The following is a 17,978-nucleotide window of genomic DNA, read 5'->3' as shown; positions in this document are numbered from 1 at the left end:
GAATTGGACGTCAATGGGTCTAATAATAATTATCTTATTTTGAATTTTTACCGTTTACTTTAAAGTATTACTGTTTATAAAGTAGGCAAATTATATTAATAATGTGTAAATGCTGGTCACCGGGACAGCGCCGTCACGTGACAGCTGTTACTGTTCTCTGCGCGCCTCAGGATCGCCCAATCACAGCCGCCCCTGAACATTGGATAACCAATCACAGCCGCTTCTGAACACTGGAGATGTGCTTTAAAAATAATTCTATAGCGATTTCTGGGGAAGATTTGCGTTTTTTTTACTATACTGGGCTAAATATATTTAAAAGATTATAATATTTGTGTAAATGTCTACAGAGAGACAGAAGCCGTCGTGAGATGTGAATGTGGCGCGTGTTTGTGAGCCGTCGGACACACACACACACACACAAACACCCGGATGACGCGCGTCTGTCAGCCATGAGGATCCGCTTCCCTCGGGAGAGCCACAGATATTGTTATTGTTGTTATTCCTGATCTTCATACTCAGATCATGGTTCAGTCGTGCTCGGCGTACGGATGCAAGAACCGATACCAGAAGGACAAAAACATCTCCTTCCATAAGTGAGCGGGACTCGATGTGTTTCGACGCGGGTTTATTTCCTCAGTTCTTCACCTTGTGTTTGTTTGTTGATGTTTCTGATCTTCAGCTTGAGCTTTTACAGCTGATCCGTTTGTTGGGCAGTAAAGATTAGTTGTAATGTTTGTTCTGTCATCATGTTCAAACCTGAATGTCTTTCTTTCTTTCTGTGGAAAATAAAAGATGTTTTGAGAAATGTCTCAGTGTTTTTGTCCGTACAGTGAAAGTCAAAACTAGAACATCTAGTTTCACAGAACAAAGAAACTCATACAGGTTCGAATGACAGAATGATTTCTTTTTGTGTAGTTAAACACACACACACACACACACACACATGATCCACTGGTGTTGTTGTGTGTGACAGGTTCCCTCTGGCCCGGCCGGACGTCTGTGGGAAATGGGTCGCCGCCATGAAGAGACGAAACTTCAAACCCACCAAATACAGCAACATCTGCTCCCAACACTTCACCAGAGACTCCTTCAAACGCCAGTGCAACAACCGCGTGCTCAAAGACAACGCCGTGCCCTCACTCTTCAGACGCGGAAAAATACAGCAGGTGCTCCTTACTCACACACTACACCGACCTTACTCACACACTACACCGACCTTAGACCTAACTCACACACTACACCCACCTTACTCACACACTACACCGACCTTACTCACACACTACACCGACCTTACTCACACACTACACTGACCTTACTCACACACTAAACCGACCTTACTCACACACTACAACGACCTTACTCACACACTAAACCGACCTTACTCACACACTACACTGACATTACTCACACACTAAACCGACCTTACTCACACACTACAACGACCTTACTCACACACTAAACCGACCTTACTCACACACTACACCGACCTTACTCACACACTACACTGACCTTACTCACACACTAAACCGACCTTACTCACACACTACAACGACCTTACTCACACACTAAACCGACCTTACTCACACACTACAACGACCTTACTCACACACTAAACCGACCTTACTCACACACTACAACGACCTTACTCACACACTAAACCGACCTTACTCACACACTACACCGACCTTACTCACACACTACACTGACCTTACTCACACACTAAACCGACCTTACTCACACACTACAACGACCTTACTCACACACTAAACCGACCTTACTCACACACTACACCGACCTTACTCACACACTACAACGACCTTAGACCTTACTCACACACTACACCGACCTTACTCACACACTACACCGACCTTACTCACACACTACACTGACCTTACTCACACACTACACCGACCTTACTCACACACTACACTGACCTTACTCACACACTTCACTGACTTTACTCTCACACACTTCACTGACTTTACTCTCACACACTTCACTGACTTTACTCTCACACACTTCACTGACTTTACTCTCACACTTTACTCTCACACACTTCACTGACTTTACTCTCACACACTTCACTGACTTTACTCTCACACACTTCACTGACCTTACTCTCACACACTTCACTGACTTTATTCTCACACACTTCACTGACCTTACTCTCACACTACACTGACTTTACTCTCTCACACTTCACTGACTTTACTCTCTCACACTTCATTGACCTTACTCTCACACACTTCACTGACCTTACTCTCACACACTTCACTGACCTTACTCTCACACACTTCACTGACTTTACTCTCACACACTTCACTGACTTTACTCTCTCACACTTCATTGACCTTACTCTCACACACTTCACTGACCTTACTCTCACACTACACTGACTTTACTCTCTCACACTTCACTGACTTTACTCTCTCACACTTCATTGACCTTACTCTCACACACTTCACTGACCTTACTCTCACACACTTCACTGACTTTACTCTCACACACTTCACTGACTTTACTCTCTCACACTTCACTGACTTTACTTTCACTGACTTTACTCTCACACACTTCACTGACTTTACTCTCACACACTTCACTGACTTTACTCACACACTTCACTGACTTTACTCTCTCACACTTCACTGACTTTACTTTCACTGACTTTACTCTCACACACTTCACTGACTTTACTCTCACACACTTCACTGACTTTACTCTCACACACTTCACTGACTTTACTCTCACACACTTCACTGACTTTACTCTCACACACTTCACTGACCTTACTCTAACACACTTCACTGACTTTACTCTCACACACTTCACTGACTTTACTCTCACACACTTCACTGACCTTACTCTCACACACTTCACTGACTTTACTCTCACACACTTCACTGACTTTACTCTCACACACTTCACTGACTTTACTCTCACACACTTCACTGACCTTACTCTAACACACTTCACTGACTTTACTCTCACACACTTCACTGACCTTACTCTAACACACTTCACTGACCTTACTCTCACACACTTCACTGACTTTACTCTCTCACACTTCACTGACTTTACTCTCACACACTTCACTGACTTTACTTTCACTGACTTTACTCTCACACACTTCACTGACTTTACTCTCTCACACTTCACTGACCTTACTCTCTCACACTTCACTGACTTTACTCTCACACACTTCACTGACTTTACTCTCACACACTTCACTGACTTTACTCTCTCACACTTCACTGACCTTACTCACACACACTTCACTGACCTTACTCTCACACACTTCACTGACTTTACTCTCACACACTTCACTGACTTTACTCTCACACACTTCACTGACTTTACTCTCTCACACTTCACTGACCTTACTCTCACACACTTCACTGACTTTACTCTCACACACTTCACTGACTTTACTCTCACACACTTCACTGACTTTACTCTCACACACTTCACACACCTTACTCTCACACACTTCACTAACCTTACTCTCACACACCTTACTCTCACACACTTCACTGACATTACTCTCACACACTTCACTGACCTTACTCTCACACACTTCACTGACCTTACTCTCACACCCTTCACTGACCTTACTCTCACACACTTCACTGACTTTACTCTCTCACACTTCACTGACTTTACTCTCACACACTTCACTGACTTTACTCTCACACACTTCACTGACTTTACTCTCACACACTTCACTGACTTTACTCTCACACACTTCACTGACTTTACTCTCTCACACTTCACTGACTTTACTCTCACACACTTCACTGACTTTACTCTCTCACACTTCATTGACTTTACTCTCACACACTTCACTGACTTTACTTTCACTGACTTTACTCTCTCACACTTCACTGACTTTACTCTCACACACTTCACTGACCTTACTCTCACACACTTCACTGACTTTATTCTCACACACTTCACTGACTTTACTCTCACACACTTCACTGACCTTACTCTCACACTACACTGACTTTACTCTCTCACACTTCACTGACTTTACTCTCTCACACTTCATTGACCTTTCTCTCACACACTTCACTGACCTTACTCTCACACACTTCACTGACTTTACTCTCACACACTTCACTGACTTTACTCTCTCACACTTCACTGACTTTACTTTCACTGACTTTACTCTCACACACTTCACTGACTTTACTCTCACACACTTCACTGACTTTACTCTCACACACTTCACTGACTTTACTCTCTCACACTTCACTGACCTTACTCTCACACACTTCACTGACTTTACTCTCACACACTTCACTGACTTTACTCTCTCACACTTCACTGACCTTACTCTCTCACACTTCACTGACTTTACTCTCTCACACTTCACTGACCTTACTCTCACACACTTCACTGACCTTATTCTCACACACTTCACTGACTTTACTCTCACACACTTCACTGACTTTACTCTCACACACTTCACTGACTTTACTCTCACACACTTCACTGACTTTACTCTCACACACTTCACTGACTTTACTCTCTCACACTTCACTGACCTTACTCACACACACTTCACTGACCTTATTCTCACACACTTCACTGACTTTACTCTCTCACACACTTCACTGACCTTACTCTCACACACTTCACTGACCTTATTCTCACACACTTCACTGACTTTACTCTCACACACTTCACTGACTTTACTCTCACACACTTCACTGACCTTACTCTCACACACTTCACTGACTTTACTCTCTCACACTTCACTGACTTTACTCTCACACACTTCACTGACCTTACTCTCACACACTTCACTGACTTTACTTTCACTGACTTTACTCTCACACACTTCATTGACTTTACTCTCTCACACTTCACTGACCTTACTCTCTCACACTTCACTGACTTTACTCTCACACACTTCACTGACTTTACTCTCACACACTTCACTGACTTTACTCTCTCACACTTCACTGACCTTACTCACACACACTTCACTGACCTTACTCTCACACACTTCACTGACTTTACTCTCACACACTTCACTGACTTTACTCTAACACACTTCACTGACTTTACTCTCTCACACTTCACTGACTTTACTCTCTCACACTTCACTGACCTTACTCGCACACACTTCACCGACTTTACTCTCACACACTTCACTGACTTTACTCTCTCACACTCCACTGACTTTTCTCTCTCACACTTCACTGACTTTTCTCTCTCACACTTCACTGACTTTACTCTCTCACACTTCACTGACTTTACTCTCTCACACTTCACTGACTTTTCTCTCTCACACTTCACTGACTTTACTCTCTCACACTTCACTGACTTTACTCTCTCACACTTCACTGACCTTACTCTCACACACTTCACTGACTTTACTCTCACACACTTCACTGACTTTACTCGCACACACTTCACTGACTTCACTCTCTCACACTTCACTGACTTTACTCTCACACACTTCACTGACTTTACTCTCTCACACTTCACTGACCTTACTCGCACACACTTCACTGACTTTTCTCTCTCACACTTCACTGACTCTACTCTCTCACACTTCACTGACTTTACTCTCTCACACTTCACTGACTTTACTCTCTCACACTTCACTGACCTTACTCGCACAAACTTCACTGACTTTACTCTCTCACACTTCACTGACTTTACTCTCTCACACTTCACTGACTTTACTCTCACACACTTCACTGACTTTACTCTCTCACACTTCACTGACTTTACTCTCACACACTTCACTGACTTTACTCTCACACACTTCACTGACTTTACTCTCACACACTTCACTGACTTTACTCTCACACACTTCACTGACTTTACTCTCACACTTTACTCTCACACACTTCACTGACTTTACTCTCACACACTTCACTGACTTTACTCTCACACACTTCACTGACTTTACTCTCACACTTTACTCTCACACACTTCACTGACTTTACTCTCACACACGTCACTGACTTTACTCTCACACACTTCACTGACCTTACTCGCACACACTTCACTGACTTTACTCTCACACACTTCACTGACCTTACTCTAACACACTTCACTGACCTTACTCTAACACACTTCACTGACTTTACTCTCTCACACTTTACTGACCTTACTCACACACACTTCACTGACTTTACTCTCTCACACTTCACTGACCTTACTCGCACACACTTCACTGACTTAACTCTCACACACTTCACTGACTTTACTCTCACACACTTCACTGACTTTACTCTCACACACTTCACTGACTTTACTCTCACACACTTCACTGACTTTACTCTCACACACGTCACTGACTTTACTCTCACACACTTCACTGACCTTACTCGCACACACTTCACTGACTTTACTCTCACACACTTCACTGACTTTACTCTCTCACACTTCACTGACTTTACTCTCACACACTTCACTGACTTTACTCTCTCACACTTCACTGACTTTACTCTCTCACACTTCATTGACTTTACTCTCACACACTTCACTGACTTTATTCTCACACACTTCACTGACTTCACTCTCACACACTTCACTGACCTTACTCTCACACACTTCACTGACCTTACTCTCACACACTTCACTGACTTTATTCTCACACACTTCACTGACTTCACTCTCACACACTTCACTGACCTTACTCTCTCACACTTCACTGACTTTATTCTCACACACTTCACTGACTTTACTCTCTCACACTTCACTGACTTTACTCTCTCACACTTCATTGACCTTACTCTCACACACTTCACTGACCTTACTCTCACACACTTCACTGACTTTACTCTCACACACTTCACTGACTTTACTCTCTCACACTTCACTGACTTTACTTTCACTGACTTTACTCTCACACACTTCACTGACTTTACTCTCACACACTTCACTGACTTTACTCTCACACACTTCACTGACTTTACTCTCTCACACTTCACTGACCTTACTCTCACACACTTCACTGACCTTACTCTCACACACTTCACTGACTTTACTCTCACACACTTCACTGACTTTACTCTCTCACACTTCACTGACCTTACTCTCTCACACTTCACTGACTTTACTCTCTCACACTTCACTGACCTTACTCTCACACACTTCACTGACCTTATTCTCACACACTTCACTGACTTTACTCTCACACACTTCACTGACTTTACTCTCACACACTTCACTGACCTTACTCTCACACACTTCACTGACTTTACTCTCTCACACTTCACTGACTTTACTCTCACACACTTCACTGACTTTACTTTCACTGACTTTACTCTCACACACTTCACTGACTTTACTCTCTCACACTTCACTGACCTTACTCTCCCACACTTCACTGACTTTACTCTCACACACTTCACTGACTTTACTCTCACACACTTCACTGACTTTACTCTCTCACACTTCACTGACCTTACTCACACACACTTCCCTGACTTTACTTTCACTGACTTTACTCTCACACACTTCACTGACTTTACTCTCTCACACTTCACTGACCTTACTCTCTCACACTTCACTGACTTTACTCTCACACACTTCACTGACTTTACTCTCACACACTTCACTGACTTTACTCTCACACACTTCACTGACTTTACTCTCTCACACTTCACTGACCTTACTCTCTCACACTTCACTGACTTTACTCTCACACACTTCACTGACTTTACTCTCACACACTTCACTGACTTTACTCTCACACACTTCACTGACTTTACTCTCACACACTTCACTGACTTTACTCTCACACACTTCACTGACTTTACTCTCACACACTTCACTGACTTTACTCTCTCACACTTCACTGACCTTACTCACACACACTTCACTGACCTTACTCTCACACACTTCACTGACTTTACTCTCACACACTTCACTGACTTTACTCTCACACACTTCACTGACTTTACTCTCTCACACTTCACTGACCTTACTCTCACACACTTCACTGACTTTACTCTCACACACTTCACTGACTTTACTCTCACACACTTCACTGACTTTACTCTCACACACTTCACACACCTTACTCTCACACACTTCACTAACCTTACTCTCACACACCTTACTCTCACACACTTCACTGACATTACTCTCACACACTTCACTGACCTTACTCTCACACACTTCACTGACCTTACTCTCACACCCTTCACTGACCTTACTCTCACACACTTCACTGACCTTACTCTCACACACTTCACTGACCTTACTCTCACACACTTCACTGACTTTACTCTCTCACACTTCACTGACTTTACTCTCACACACTTCACTGACTTTACTCTCTCACACTTCATTGACTTTACTCTCACACACTTCACTGACTTTACTTTCACTGACTTTACTCTCTCACACTTCACTGACTTTACTCTCACACACTTCACTGACCTTACTCTCACACACTTCACTGACTTTATTCTCACACACTTCACTGACTTTACTCTCACACACTTCACTGACCTTACTCTCACACTACACTGACTTTACTCTCTCACACTTCACTGACTTTACTCTCTCACACTTCATTGACCTTACTCTCACACACTTCACTGACCTTACTCTCACACACTTCACTGACTTTACTCTCACACACTTCACTGACTTTACTCTCTCACACTTCACTGACTTTACTTTCACTGACTTTACTCTCACACACTTCACTGACTTTACTCTCACACACTTCACTGACTTTACTCTCTCACACTTCACTGACCTTACTCTCACACACTTCACTGACCTTACTCTCACACACTTCACTGACCTTACTCTCTCACACTTCACTGACTTTACTCTCACACACTTCACTGACTTTACTCTCTCACACTTCACTGACCTTACTCTCTCACACTTCACTGACTTTACTCTCTCACACTTCACTGACCTTACTCTCACACACTTCACTGACCTTATTCTCACACACTTCACTGACTTTACTCTCACACACTTCACTGACTTTACTCTCACACACTTCACTGACCTTACTCTCACACACTTCACTGACTTTACTCTCTCACACTTCACTGACTTTACTCTCACACACTTCACTGACCTTACTCTCACACACTTCACTGACTTTACTTTCACTGACTTTACTCTCACACACTTCATTGACTTTACTCTCTCACACTTCACTGACCTTACTCTCTCACACCTCACTGACTTTACTCTCACACACTTCACTGACTTTACTCTCACACACTTCACTGACTTTACTCTCTCACACTTCACTGACCTTACTCACACACACTTCACTGACCTTACTCTCACACACTTCACTGACTTTACTCTCACACACTTCACTGACTTTACTCTCACACACTTCACTGACTCTACTCTAACACACTTCACTGACTTTACTCTCTCACACTTCACTGACCTTACTCTCACACACTTCACTGACTTTACTCTCACACACTTCACTGACTTTACTCTCACACACTTCACTGACTTTACTCTCACACACTTCACACACCTTACTCTCACACACTTCACTAACCTTACTCTCACACACCTTACTCTCACACACTTCACTGACATTACTCTCACACACTTCACTGACCTTACTCTCACACACTTCACTGACCTTACTCTCACACCCTTCACTGACCTTACTCTCACACACTTCACTGACCTTACTCTCACACACTTCACTGACCTTACTCTCACACACTTCACTGACCTTACTCTCTCACACACCTTACTCTCACACACTTCACTGACCTTACTCTCACACACTTCACTGACCTTACTCTCTCACACACTTCACTGACTTTACTCTCACACACTTTACTGACTTTACTCTTACACACTACACTGACTTTACTCTCACACACTTCACTGACCTTACTCTCACACACTACACTGACTTTACTCTCACACACTTCACTGACCTTACTCTCACACACCTTACTCTCACACACTTCACTGACTTTACTCTCATATACTTCACTGACTTTACTCTCTCACACTTCACTGACTTTACTCTCACACACTTCACTGACCTTACTCTCACACACTTCACTGACCTTACTCTCACACACTTCACTGACCTTACTCTCACACACTTCACTGACTTTACTCACACACACTTCACTGACCTTACTCTCACACACTTCACTGACCTTACTCTCACACACTTCACTGACTTTACTCTCACACACTTCACTGACTTTACTCTCACACACTTCACTGACCTTACTCTCACACACTTCACTGACTTTACTCACACACACTTCACTGACCTTACTCTCACACACTTCACTGACCTTACTCTCACACACTTCACTGACTTTACTTTCACTGACTTTACTCTCACACACTTCATTGACTTTACTCTCTCACACTTCACTGACCTTACTCTCTCACACTTCACTGACTTTACTCTCACACACTTCACTGACTTTACTCTCACACACTTCACTGACTTTACTCTCTCACACTTCACTGACCTTACTCACACACACTTCACTGACCTTACTCTCACACACTTCACTGACTTTACTCTCACACACTTCACTGACTTTACTCTCACACACTTCACTGACTTTACTCTAACACACTTCACTGACCTTACTCTCACACACTTCACTGACCTTACTCTCACACACTTCACTGACCTTACTCTCACACACTTCACTGACCTTACTCTCTCACACACCTTACTCTCACACACTTCACTGACCTTACTCTCACACACTTCACTGACCTTACTCTCTCACACACTTCACTGACCTTACTCTCACACACTTTACTGACTTTACTCTTACACACTACACTGACTTTACTCTCACACACTTCACTGACCTTACTCTCACACACTACACTGACTTTACTCTCACACACTTCACTGACCTTACTCTCACACACCTTACTCTCACACACCTTACTCTCACACACTTCACTGACTTTACTCTCATATACTTCACTGACTTTACTCTCTCACACTTCACTGACTTTACTCTCACACACTTCACTGACCTTACTCTCACACACTTCACTGACCTTACTCTCACACACTTCACTGACCTTACTCTCACACACTTCACTGACTTTACTCACACACACTTCACTGACCTTACTCTCACACACTTCACTGACCTTACTCTCACACACTTCACTGACTTTACTCTCACACACTTCACTGACTTTACTCTCACACACTTCACTGACCTTACTCTCACACACTTCACTGACTTTACTCACACACACTTCACTGACCTTACTCTCACACACTTCACTGACTTTACTCACACACACTTCACTGACCTTACTCTCACACACTTCACTGACCTTACTCTCACACACTTCACTGATTTTACTCTCTCACACTTCACTGACTTTACTCTCTCACACTTCACTGACTTTACTCTCACACACTTCACTGACTTTAATCTCACACACTTCACTGACCTTACTCTCACACACTTCACTGACTTTACTCTCACACACTTCACTGACTTTACTCTCACACACTTCACTGACTTTACTCTCACACACTTCACTGACTTTACTCTCTCACACTTCACTGACTTTACTCTCACACACTTCACTGACTTTACTCTCACACACTTCACTGACTTTACTCTCACACACTTCACTGACTTTACTCTCTCACACTTCACTGACTTTACTCTCACACACTTCACTGACTTTACTCTCACACACTTCACTGACTTTACTCTCTCACACTTCACTGACTTTACTCTCACACACTTCACTGACTTTACTCTCACACACTTCACTGACTTTACTCTCACACACTTCACTGAATTTACTCTCTCACACTTCACTGACTCTACTCTCACACACTTCACTGACTTTACTCTCACACACTTCACTGACTTTACTCTCACACACTTCACTGACCTTACTCTCTCACACTTCACTGACTTTACTCTCACACACTTCACTGACTTTACTCTCACACACTTCACTGACCTTACTCTCACACACTTCACACACCTTACTCTCACACACTTCACTAACCTTACTCTCACATAGACATGTGCCGGTAAACGGTAATACGATATACCGCAATAATGAACATGCACAATATTGTTATCGTGGACACTTCAAAATACCGTGAATATTTATTTATTAGCCTACCTATTATTCCGATTTTTAGAATGCATTTACTTTACCCATCAACCGTTGAACAATACGTCAAACAATACACAAAGAGAACAATACGTCAAAGAGGAACGAGTACTGATGTAAACAAAACCCAACGTGCATGAGCACATTGGCGGAACGAGTGAAGGACGTGCCTTGAATGAAACGCACATTCACTATCTGACAGCAGAGGGCGCTGACGGAACAGCAGAAATGCAGCCGTTTCTCCGGTAATCCCTGGTAAACAAAACAGTTTTCTGTATTCGCTACGGTGATCATCACATAACTATAACAAATACTTAAAGACTTAAGGCTATTCATTTTCAAACTTAAACATTTTATATTTTAATCTGGACTAAATCACATGCCCTAGATATTGTTTGAATATGTTCTGATTGTTATTCAGTCACACACTTTACAATAAGGCTCCATTATTTAACATTAGTTCATTCATTAACAAGCTGACAATGAAAAATACTTCTAAAACGTGTATTAATCTTAGTTAAATGTAAATTTCAGCATTTAATAGCACATTATTAATATCAAAAGTTGTAACTGTATTATTTAATGAACCCGAGCTTACACTGCCTAACAGTTGCTTTTTTAACTAACATTATCAGAGAAGAATAACTGTAAAAATGTAGCTATTTGCTCTTTGTTGATGTTAATGCATTAACTAGTGAGACCTTGGTGTAAAGTGTTACCTATTGTTCTTTATAATTCTTTAGCTCTTTAATCTGCTTTAAATATGTTTACTTTATACATTTTTGTGTATTGCTTTATTATATTTAAATGTTTGGTTATTTTGTTATTAGAAAGTTATTAAACCTGTTATAGTATGACAACAAATTTTGCAATAAATTTCATTATCGTGATAATACCGTATAACGTGATAAAAGCTTCAGCAATTAATCGCAACATGAAAATTTGATACCGGCACATGCCTACTCTCACACACCTTACTCTCACACACTTCACTGACCTTACTCTCACACACTTCACTGACTTTACTCTCACACACCTTACTCTCACACACTTCACTGACTTTACTTTACTCTCACACACTTCACTGACTTTACTCTCACACACTTCACTGACCTTACTCTCACACACTTCACTGACTTTACTCTCTCACACTTCACTGACTTTTCTCTCACACACTTCACTGACCTTACTCTCACACACTTCACTGACTTTTCTCTCACACACTTCACTGACTTTACTCTCTCACACTTCACTGACTTTACTCTCACACACTTCACTGACTTAACTCTCACTTAGGCTATGCGGGCGTTACTGATGCATACAATGACATGGAGGCGCGTGAACAACGGCTTAAATGAAGAACTAACGTTACCCTACTAGGAAAAAAGCTTTAGTTGGGGCAGCCCTATAGCCGTTTATTTCAGATAGACCTATATTTGATCCAGCATGTCACAAAGGGCATTTGGGGTTGAGCGAGCGGCGCTGAGAGGAATGAGAAAGCTGCTCTCCATTCTGGAGGAAATAGCGCTCATTCTATTCTACGCACACAGCATTGTCACAATATGACCTCATGCAAGTTTTAAAAACATATTTCAACATATTAATAATACCTGTTAAAGCAGCACTAGGTAACTTTTCAACCTTTATAATATATTTTCAAGACTCTTGTGATGATACATCGACTTACAATAGGTTGAGTGACACGTCTGCCATAGCCTGACGGGGTCTGTATCGTTTTTAATCGTACTTTTAAACTTCGGGTTTCGGGTAGTAACCCGAGAACAAAAATAACTACAAAATTCGACCGCTTTACGGCATATACGTCACTTCCAGCCCAGCCCAACTATCATTTGTTTGCCGGATGTTATAGTCATGGCCGAAGCAGCACAGAAAAATAAGAAAGCAAAGGTTTTGTCGGAGGAAAGCAAAAAGAGGAAAGGAGAAAGTGATGGGATTAAAGGCAGGAGGATCAACATTGGCCAGAGTTTGCTCGTTGGCGTGAGCTGAAGGAGGAGGGGCTACATTCTTACAAGTAAATACATAAGACGTATAAAATCATATTTTAGGATACCTAACATGTCTGTGATATTGGTTTATTTGTCTTTCCTCAAGCTATAATGCAAATCGATTTTTCAAATTTGCAGATTCATCTATGGTAGCTTGATATTATAATATTGACGATATATGGTTATTACCTACCACTCAAACATTGAATTGAAGTATCATATAGATTTTGTAAAACGGGAACCAATAGACTAGGCTACTATAATGACGCTGGCTTGTAAACGTGAGCATCGCGATCATTTGGCGTTTGAAAAAAAATAAAACCCATTATATTCATATGACATGCTGAAACATATACCACTGTACCTGGGATGAAGACATTTCACACGCGACGCAAGCAGAACACGCATGTGAACTCCTGCCGTGATATCATGGTTGTCATGTCAACAAATGCACGTGCGATGCATCCCCTGATGTAGGATGACAAGAGTTTACGACAGTAGTAGAGGACAATACTGTTTCCCAACTGTAGGGGGACCCGAGAGCAAAACCTACCTAGTGCTGCTTTAAAGGGTTAGTTCACCCAAAAATGTAAATTGTGTCATTAATGTCTGAGCCTCATGTGGTTGGACACCCGTCAGACCTCCGTTCATCTTCAGACACAAATGAAGATATTTTAGTGTAAAGCTGATGCTGAGAAAGGCTTCAGATAGGCCTCCATTGGCATTCAGTACATTTACACTCACAAGACCCATAAAAGGCACTAAAAACGCCGTTACAAAGTCCATCTCACCACAGTGACTCTACAATCATTTTACGATGTGATGACAATTTTTTTTGTGCGCAAAAAAAAATCTAAATAACACCTTTATCCAGCTTGTTCTTGTCTTCCGTGTGTGTCTCCATGATGTAGCGCCAGCGTTCGGGAATCCATGAAATGCTCACTTAAGCCCCATTTTGAGAACTACACCGAGACCTAAAGCACGATCAGTGTAGAATTCAACAGCTGAGATACGCGCGTCTTCCTCTGCTCGTAAACAAATCTCTTCTCGGTCATGTGTCCGAACGCCGGATCTGCTCATATTCTCACGCATGCGTCGTGGAGACACACACGGAAGACAAGAACAAGCTGGATAAAGGCGTTATTTTGATTTTTTTTGCGCACAAAAACTATTGTCGTCACATCGTAAAATTATTGTAGAGTCACTGTGGTGAGATGGACTTTGTAACTTTGTCTGGTGTCAGATAGGCCTTTGTAAAGGCCTATCTGAAGCCTTTCAGAGCATCAGATTTACACTAAAATATCTTCATTTGTGTCTGAAGATGAACGGAGGACTGACGGGTGTCCAACCACATGAGGTTCAGTCATTAATGACACAATTTACATTTTTGGGTGAACTAACCCTTTAATAACTTTTTTATTTGTTTAATTCGTTCAAAAATAATAGTGTACATATTTGGTTAAAATCGATTCCCTATTTTTGTTTTTGAAACTTGTGTTGGTTGGTCCGATCGATTGTGCAATCGAACGTAAAGTGACAGCCCTTGTTATGACCCATATGACCTATGACCCCACAGGCAGCGTGTCTGGAGGACGCCTTCAGCCCGGACATGGACTTTCCTCTGAGCCTCCCTCTCTCTGATGCTGAAGAGCCGCCGGAGCCGGAGCCGGAGCCGGTGCTCCACCCCAGCGCCTGCGTGTCCTGCGACCACAACTACACGGTGGAGGACACGGTGAAGCAGAAGAGGCGCATCGAGCAGCTGCAGGGGCAGATGGAGAAGCTGCGCAAGCGGCTGAAGACGGTCCAGCAGAAGTGCCGGCGCCAGGAGAGGCAGCTGGAGCGCTTCAGAGCCGCCGGGCGGGGCCAGAAGGACGGCTCGCCCGGGCGGAGCTACGTCATCCTGCCCCAGGAGATCTACGACGTGCTGAGCGGAGTGGAGACCATCGGCGCGCTGTGAGCCTTCAGTTCTGCTGCCATCACCACTCGTGTTCTGAGTGTGTGTGGACGGGTCAGCTGAACACCAGGATTCTGGACCGAATGCGTCCGATCCGCTCAGAGGAATAATGACGAATAGCTGGAGCGGAGGAAGACTGACTCCGTGACAAACGCTTATCAGGTTCACATCGCCAGTGTTGATCTTTAACCCTCTGGGGTTCCTCATTTATGGGTCACACTCAGGACCTTCAGGTCAAAAATGACCCCCATAGGAAATGAATGGGAAATTGGCAAAAATATAGAGTTTTTTCGTGCGTACAATCTACAAATCAGCCAGGATGCAGAAAAAAAGGACTCAACAGTGAATCTCTAAAACATCAAGAGTGCAAAACAGACAAAAAAACTCACACACACACACAGAGGAGGAGAGGAGATGGGGTTTGGGTTTCCTTGCCACTGTTGCCTCTGGCTTGGCGTGCTCAGTTGGAGACACTCAATTTTTCAACTAAAAACACAGAAATAAATCTAATTAATAAATTAAATTAACCATATAAACTAAATGACTGCTCTAATTATTGATCTAAAGCCCACACTGTCACTGTATGATAATTGAACTGAACTGATGACATCAGCGTTTTCTCCAGAACGGCTGAATAAAATTATGTTGCATTATTTTCCTGTTTAACACTGTGAAGCTGCTTTGAAACAATCTGCATTGTTAAAAGTGCTACATAAATAAAGTTGACTTGACTTGACTTGACACAAAAACACACGCACAGAGATTCACCCCTTCACTGTTGAGTCCTTTTTTCTGCATCGTGGCTGATTTGTAGATTTTATACACAAAAAACTCTGTATTTTTGCCAATTTCCCATTCATTTCCTGTGGGGGTCATTTTTGACCCGAAGGTCCTGAGTGTGACTATTTTTTTTTACGACCTCTTAGACTTTTCAAATCCTGTCCCCAATTTTTTTTGGGGTGTTCATATACCAAGTACAAATAAAGTCACCAAGTTTCGGACCATTTCCATGAAGCTACGATTTTTAACATTTTTTATTTTAAAAAATTTGGGTCAGAAATGGCCGAAGAGCCCCAGAGGGTTAAATGTCTGGAAAGTTTATTGAATAGTTAATGTGAGTAATGTACTAAGATGACCAAACTGGACTTTCCTAAACACATGTTCAGTATCAAAGGGCTTGAGCTGATTCATTTATTGCTCAGTAATAATCAATGTAAGCCATATTTGGGGAAAGTTGAATCATAGTTGCCTTACGGTGGTTAGACTGTTAAAACACACGATTCTCGTCTCGACACGCGTGTGCGAGAGTTTCTGAGTGATGATGTCACGGTCCTGTCGCAACACGCGTGTGCGTGCTTTACACAGCTTTACCCCAGCACACGTCTCCAGATATGAATCAGTGAATATGTTGTATGTTATTAACCAAGACTTTGAGAATCTCTGTTACTTTGATGTCTTTGTCATGAAAGGGTGTAGGTAGGGTGAAAGTAGAATCTACTGTGTAAACGGGGAACTCTACACAGGAACTCGTGTATGTTCACATGTTGTTTCTTGTAACCTTGAAGAGAGTCCATAGAACATGCAGATCCACTGTCAGATCAAACTAACCCTTTTTTAATAAAAACTGTGAAACCAGAATGTGTAGTTTTATTGAAATCAGATTTACAGATATTTCTGTACTGTTGTACATTAGAATATAAAACACACTGACTCTAATCCTGGAGATCTGATGTGACCAGAGGTTATTCTTCACCTGCGTTACTTGCTGTAAAAATACATTATTCATAATTCATAAAGAAAGACATTCTATAGGAAATGCATATTGCTGAGGGCGTGTGTGTGTGTGTGTGTGTGTGTGTGTGACCACCAGGTGTCGCCGCGGCACACGCATTAATCCGCTG

At 42.3% G+C, this 17,978-nt stretch overlaps 1 protein-coding gene across 1 annotated transcript; it reads left to right on the top strand.

Moving 5' to 3' along the window:
- The first annotated feature begins 403 nt into the window (after window positions 1–403).
- thap1 (THAP domain containing, apoptosis associated protein 1) lies at window positions 404–17,713 on the top strand. Its single transcript, XM_079814751.1, has 3 exons — window positions 404–593; window positions 974–1,166; window positions 15,700–17,713. Exons 1-3 carry the CDS (start codon window positions 523–525, stop codon window positions 16,078–16,080), a joined length of 645 nt encoding a protein of 214 aa, XP_079670877.1. The 5' UTR covers window positions 404–522; the 3' UTR covers window positions 16,081–17,713.
- Window positions 17,714–17,978: the final 265 nt, after the last annotated feature.

Source organism: Gobio gobio, assembly GCF_949357685.1.
Source record: "Gobio gobio genome assembly, chromosome: 4".
Classification (NCBI taxonomy): Eukaryota; Metazoa; Chordata; class Actinopteri; order Cypriniformes; family Gobionidae; genus Gobio; species Gobio gobio.
This window is presented reverse-complemented; position numbering and strand designations above follow the sequence as displayed.

What these genes read in the sequence shown, in the direction of transcription:
- thap1 (XM_079814751.1), top strand. Translation starts at nt 523, where the DNA reads ATGGTTCAGTCGTGCTCGGCGTACGGATGCAAGAACCGATACCAGAAG. An exon ending in AAAAACATCTCCTTCCATAA is followed by an intron (nt 594 to 973) that starts GTGAGCGGGACT and finishes TGTGTGTGACAG; the next exon opens with GTTCCCTCTGGCCCGGCCGG. An exon ending in GACGCGGAAAAATACAGCAG is followed by an intron (nt 1,167 to 15,699) that starts GTGCTCCTTACT and finishes ATGACCCCACAG; the next exon opens with GCAGCGTGTCTGGAGGACGC.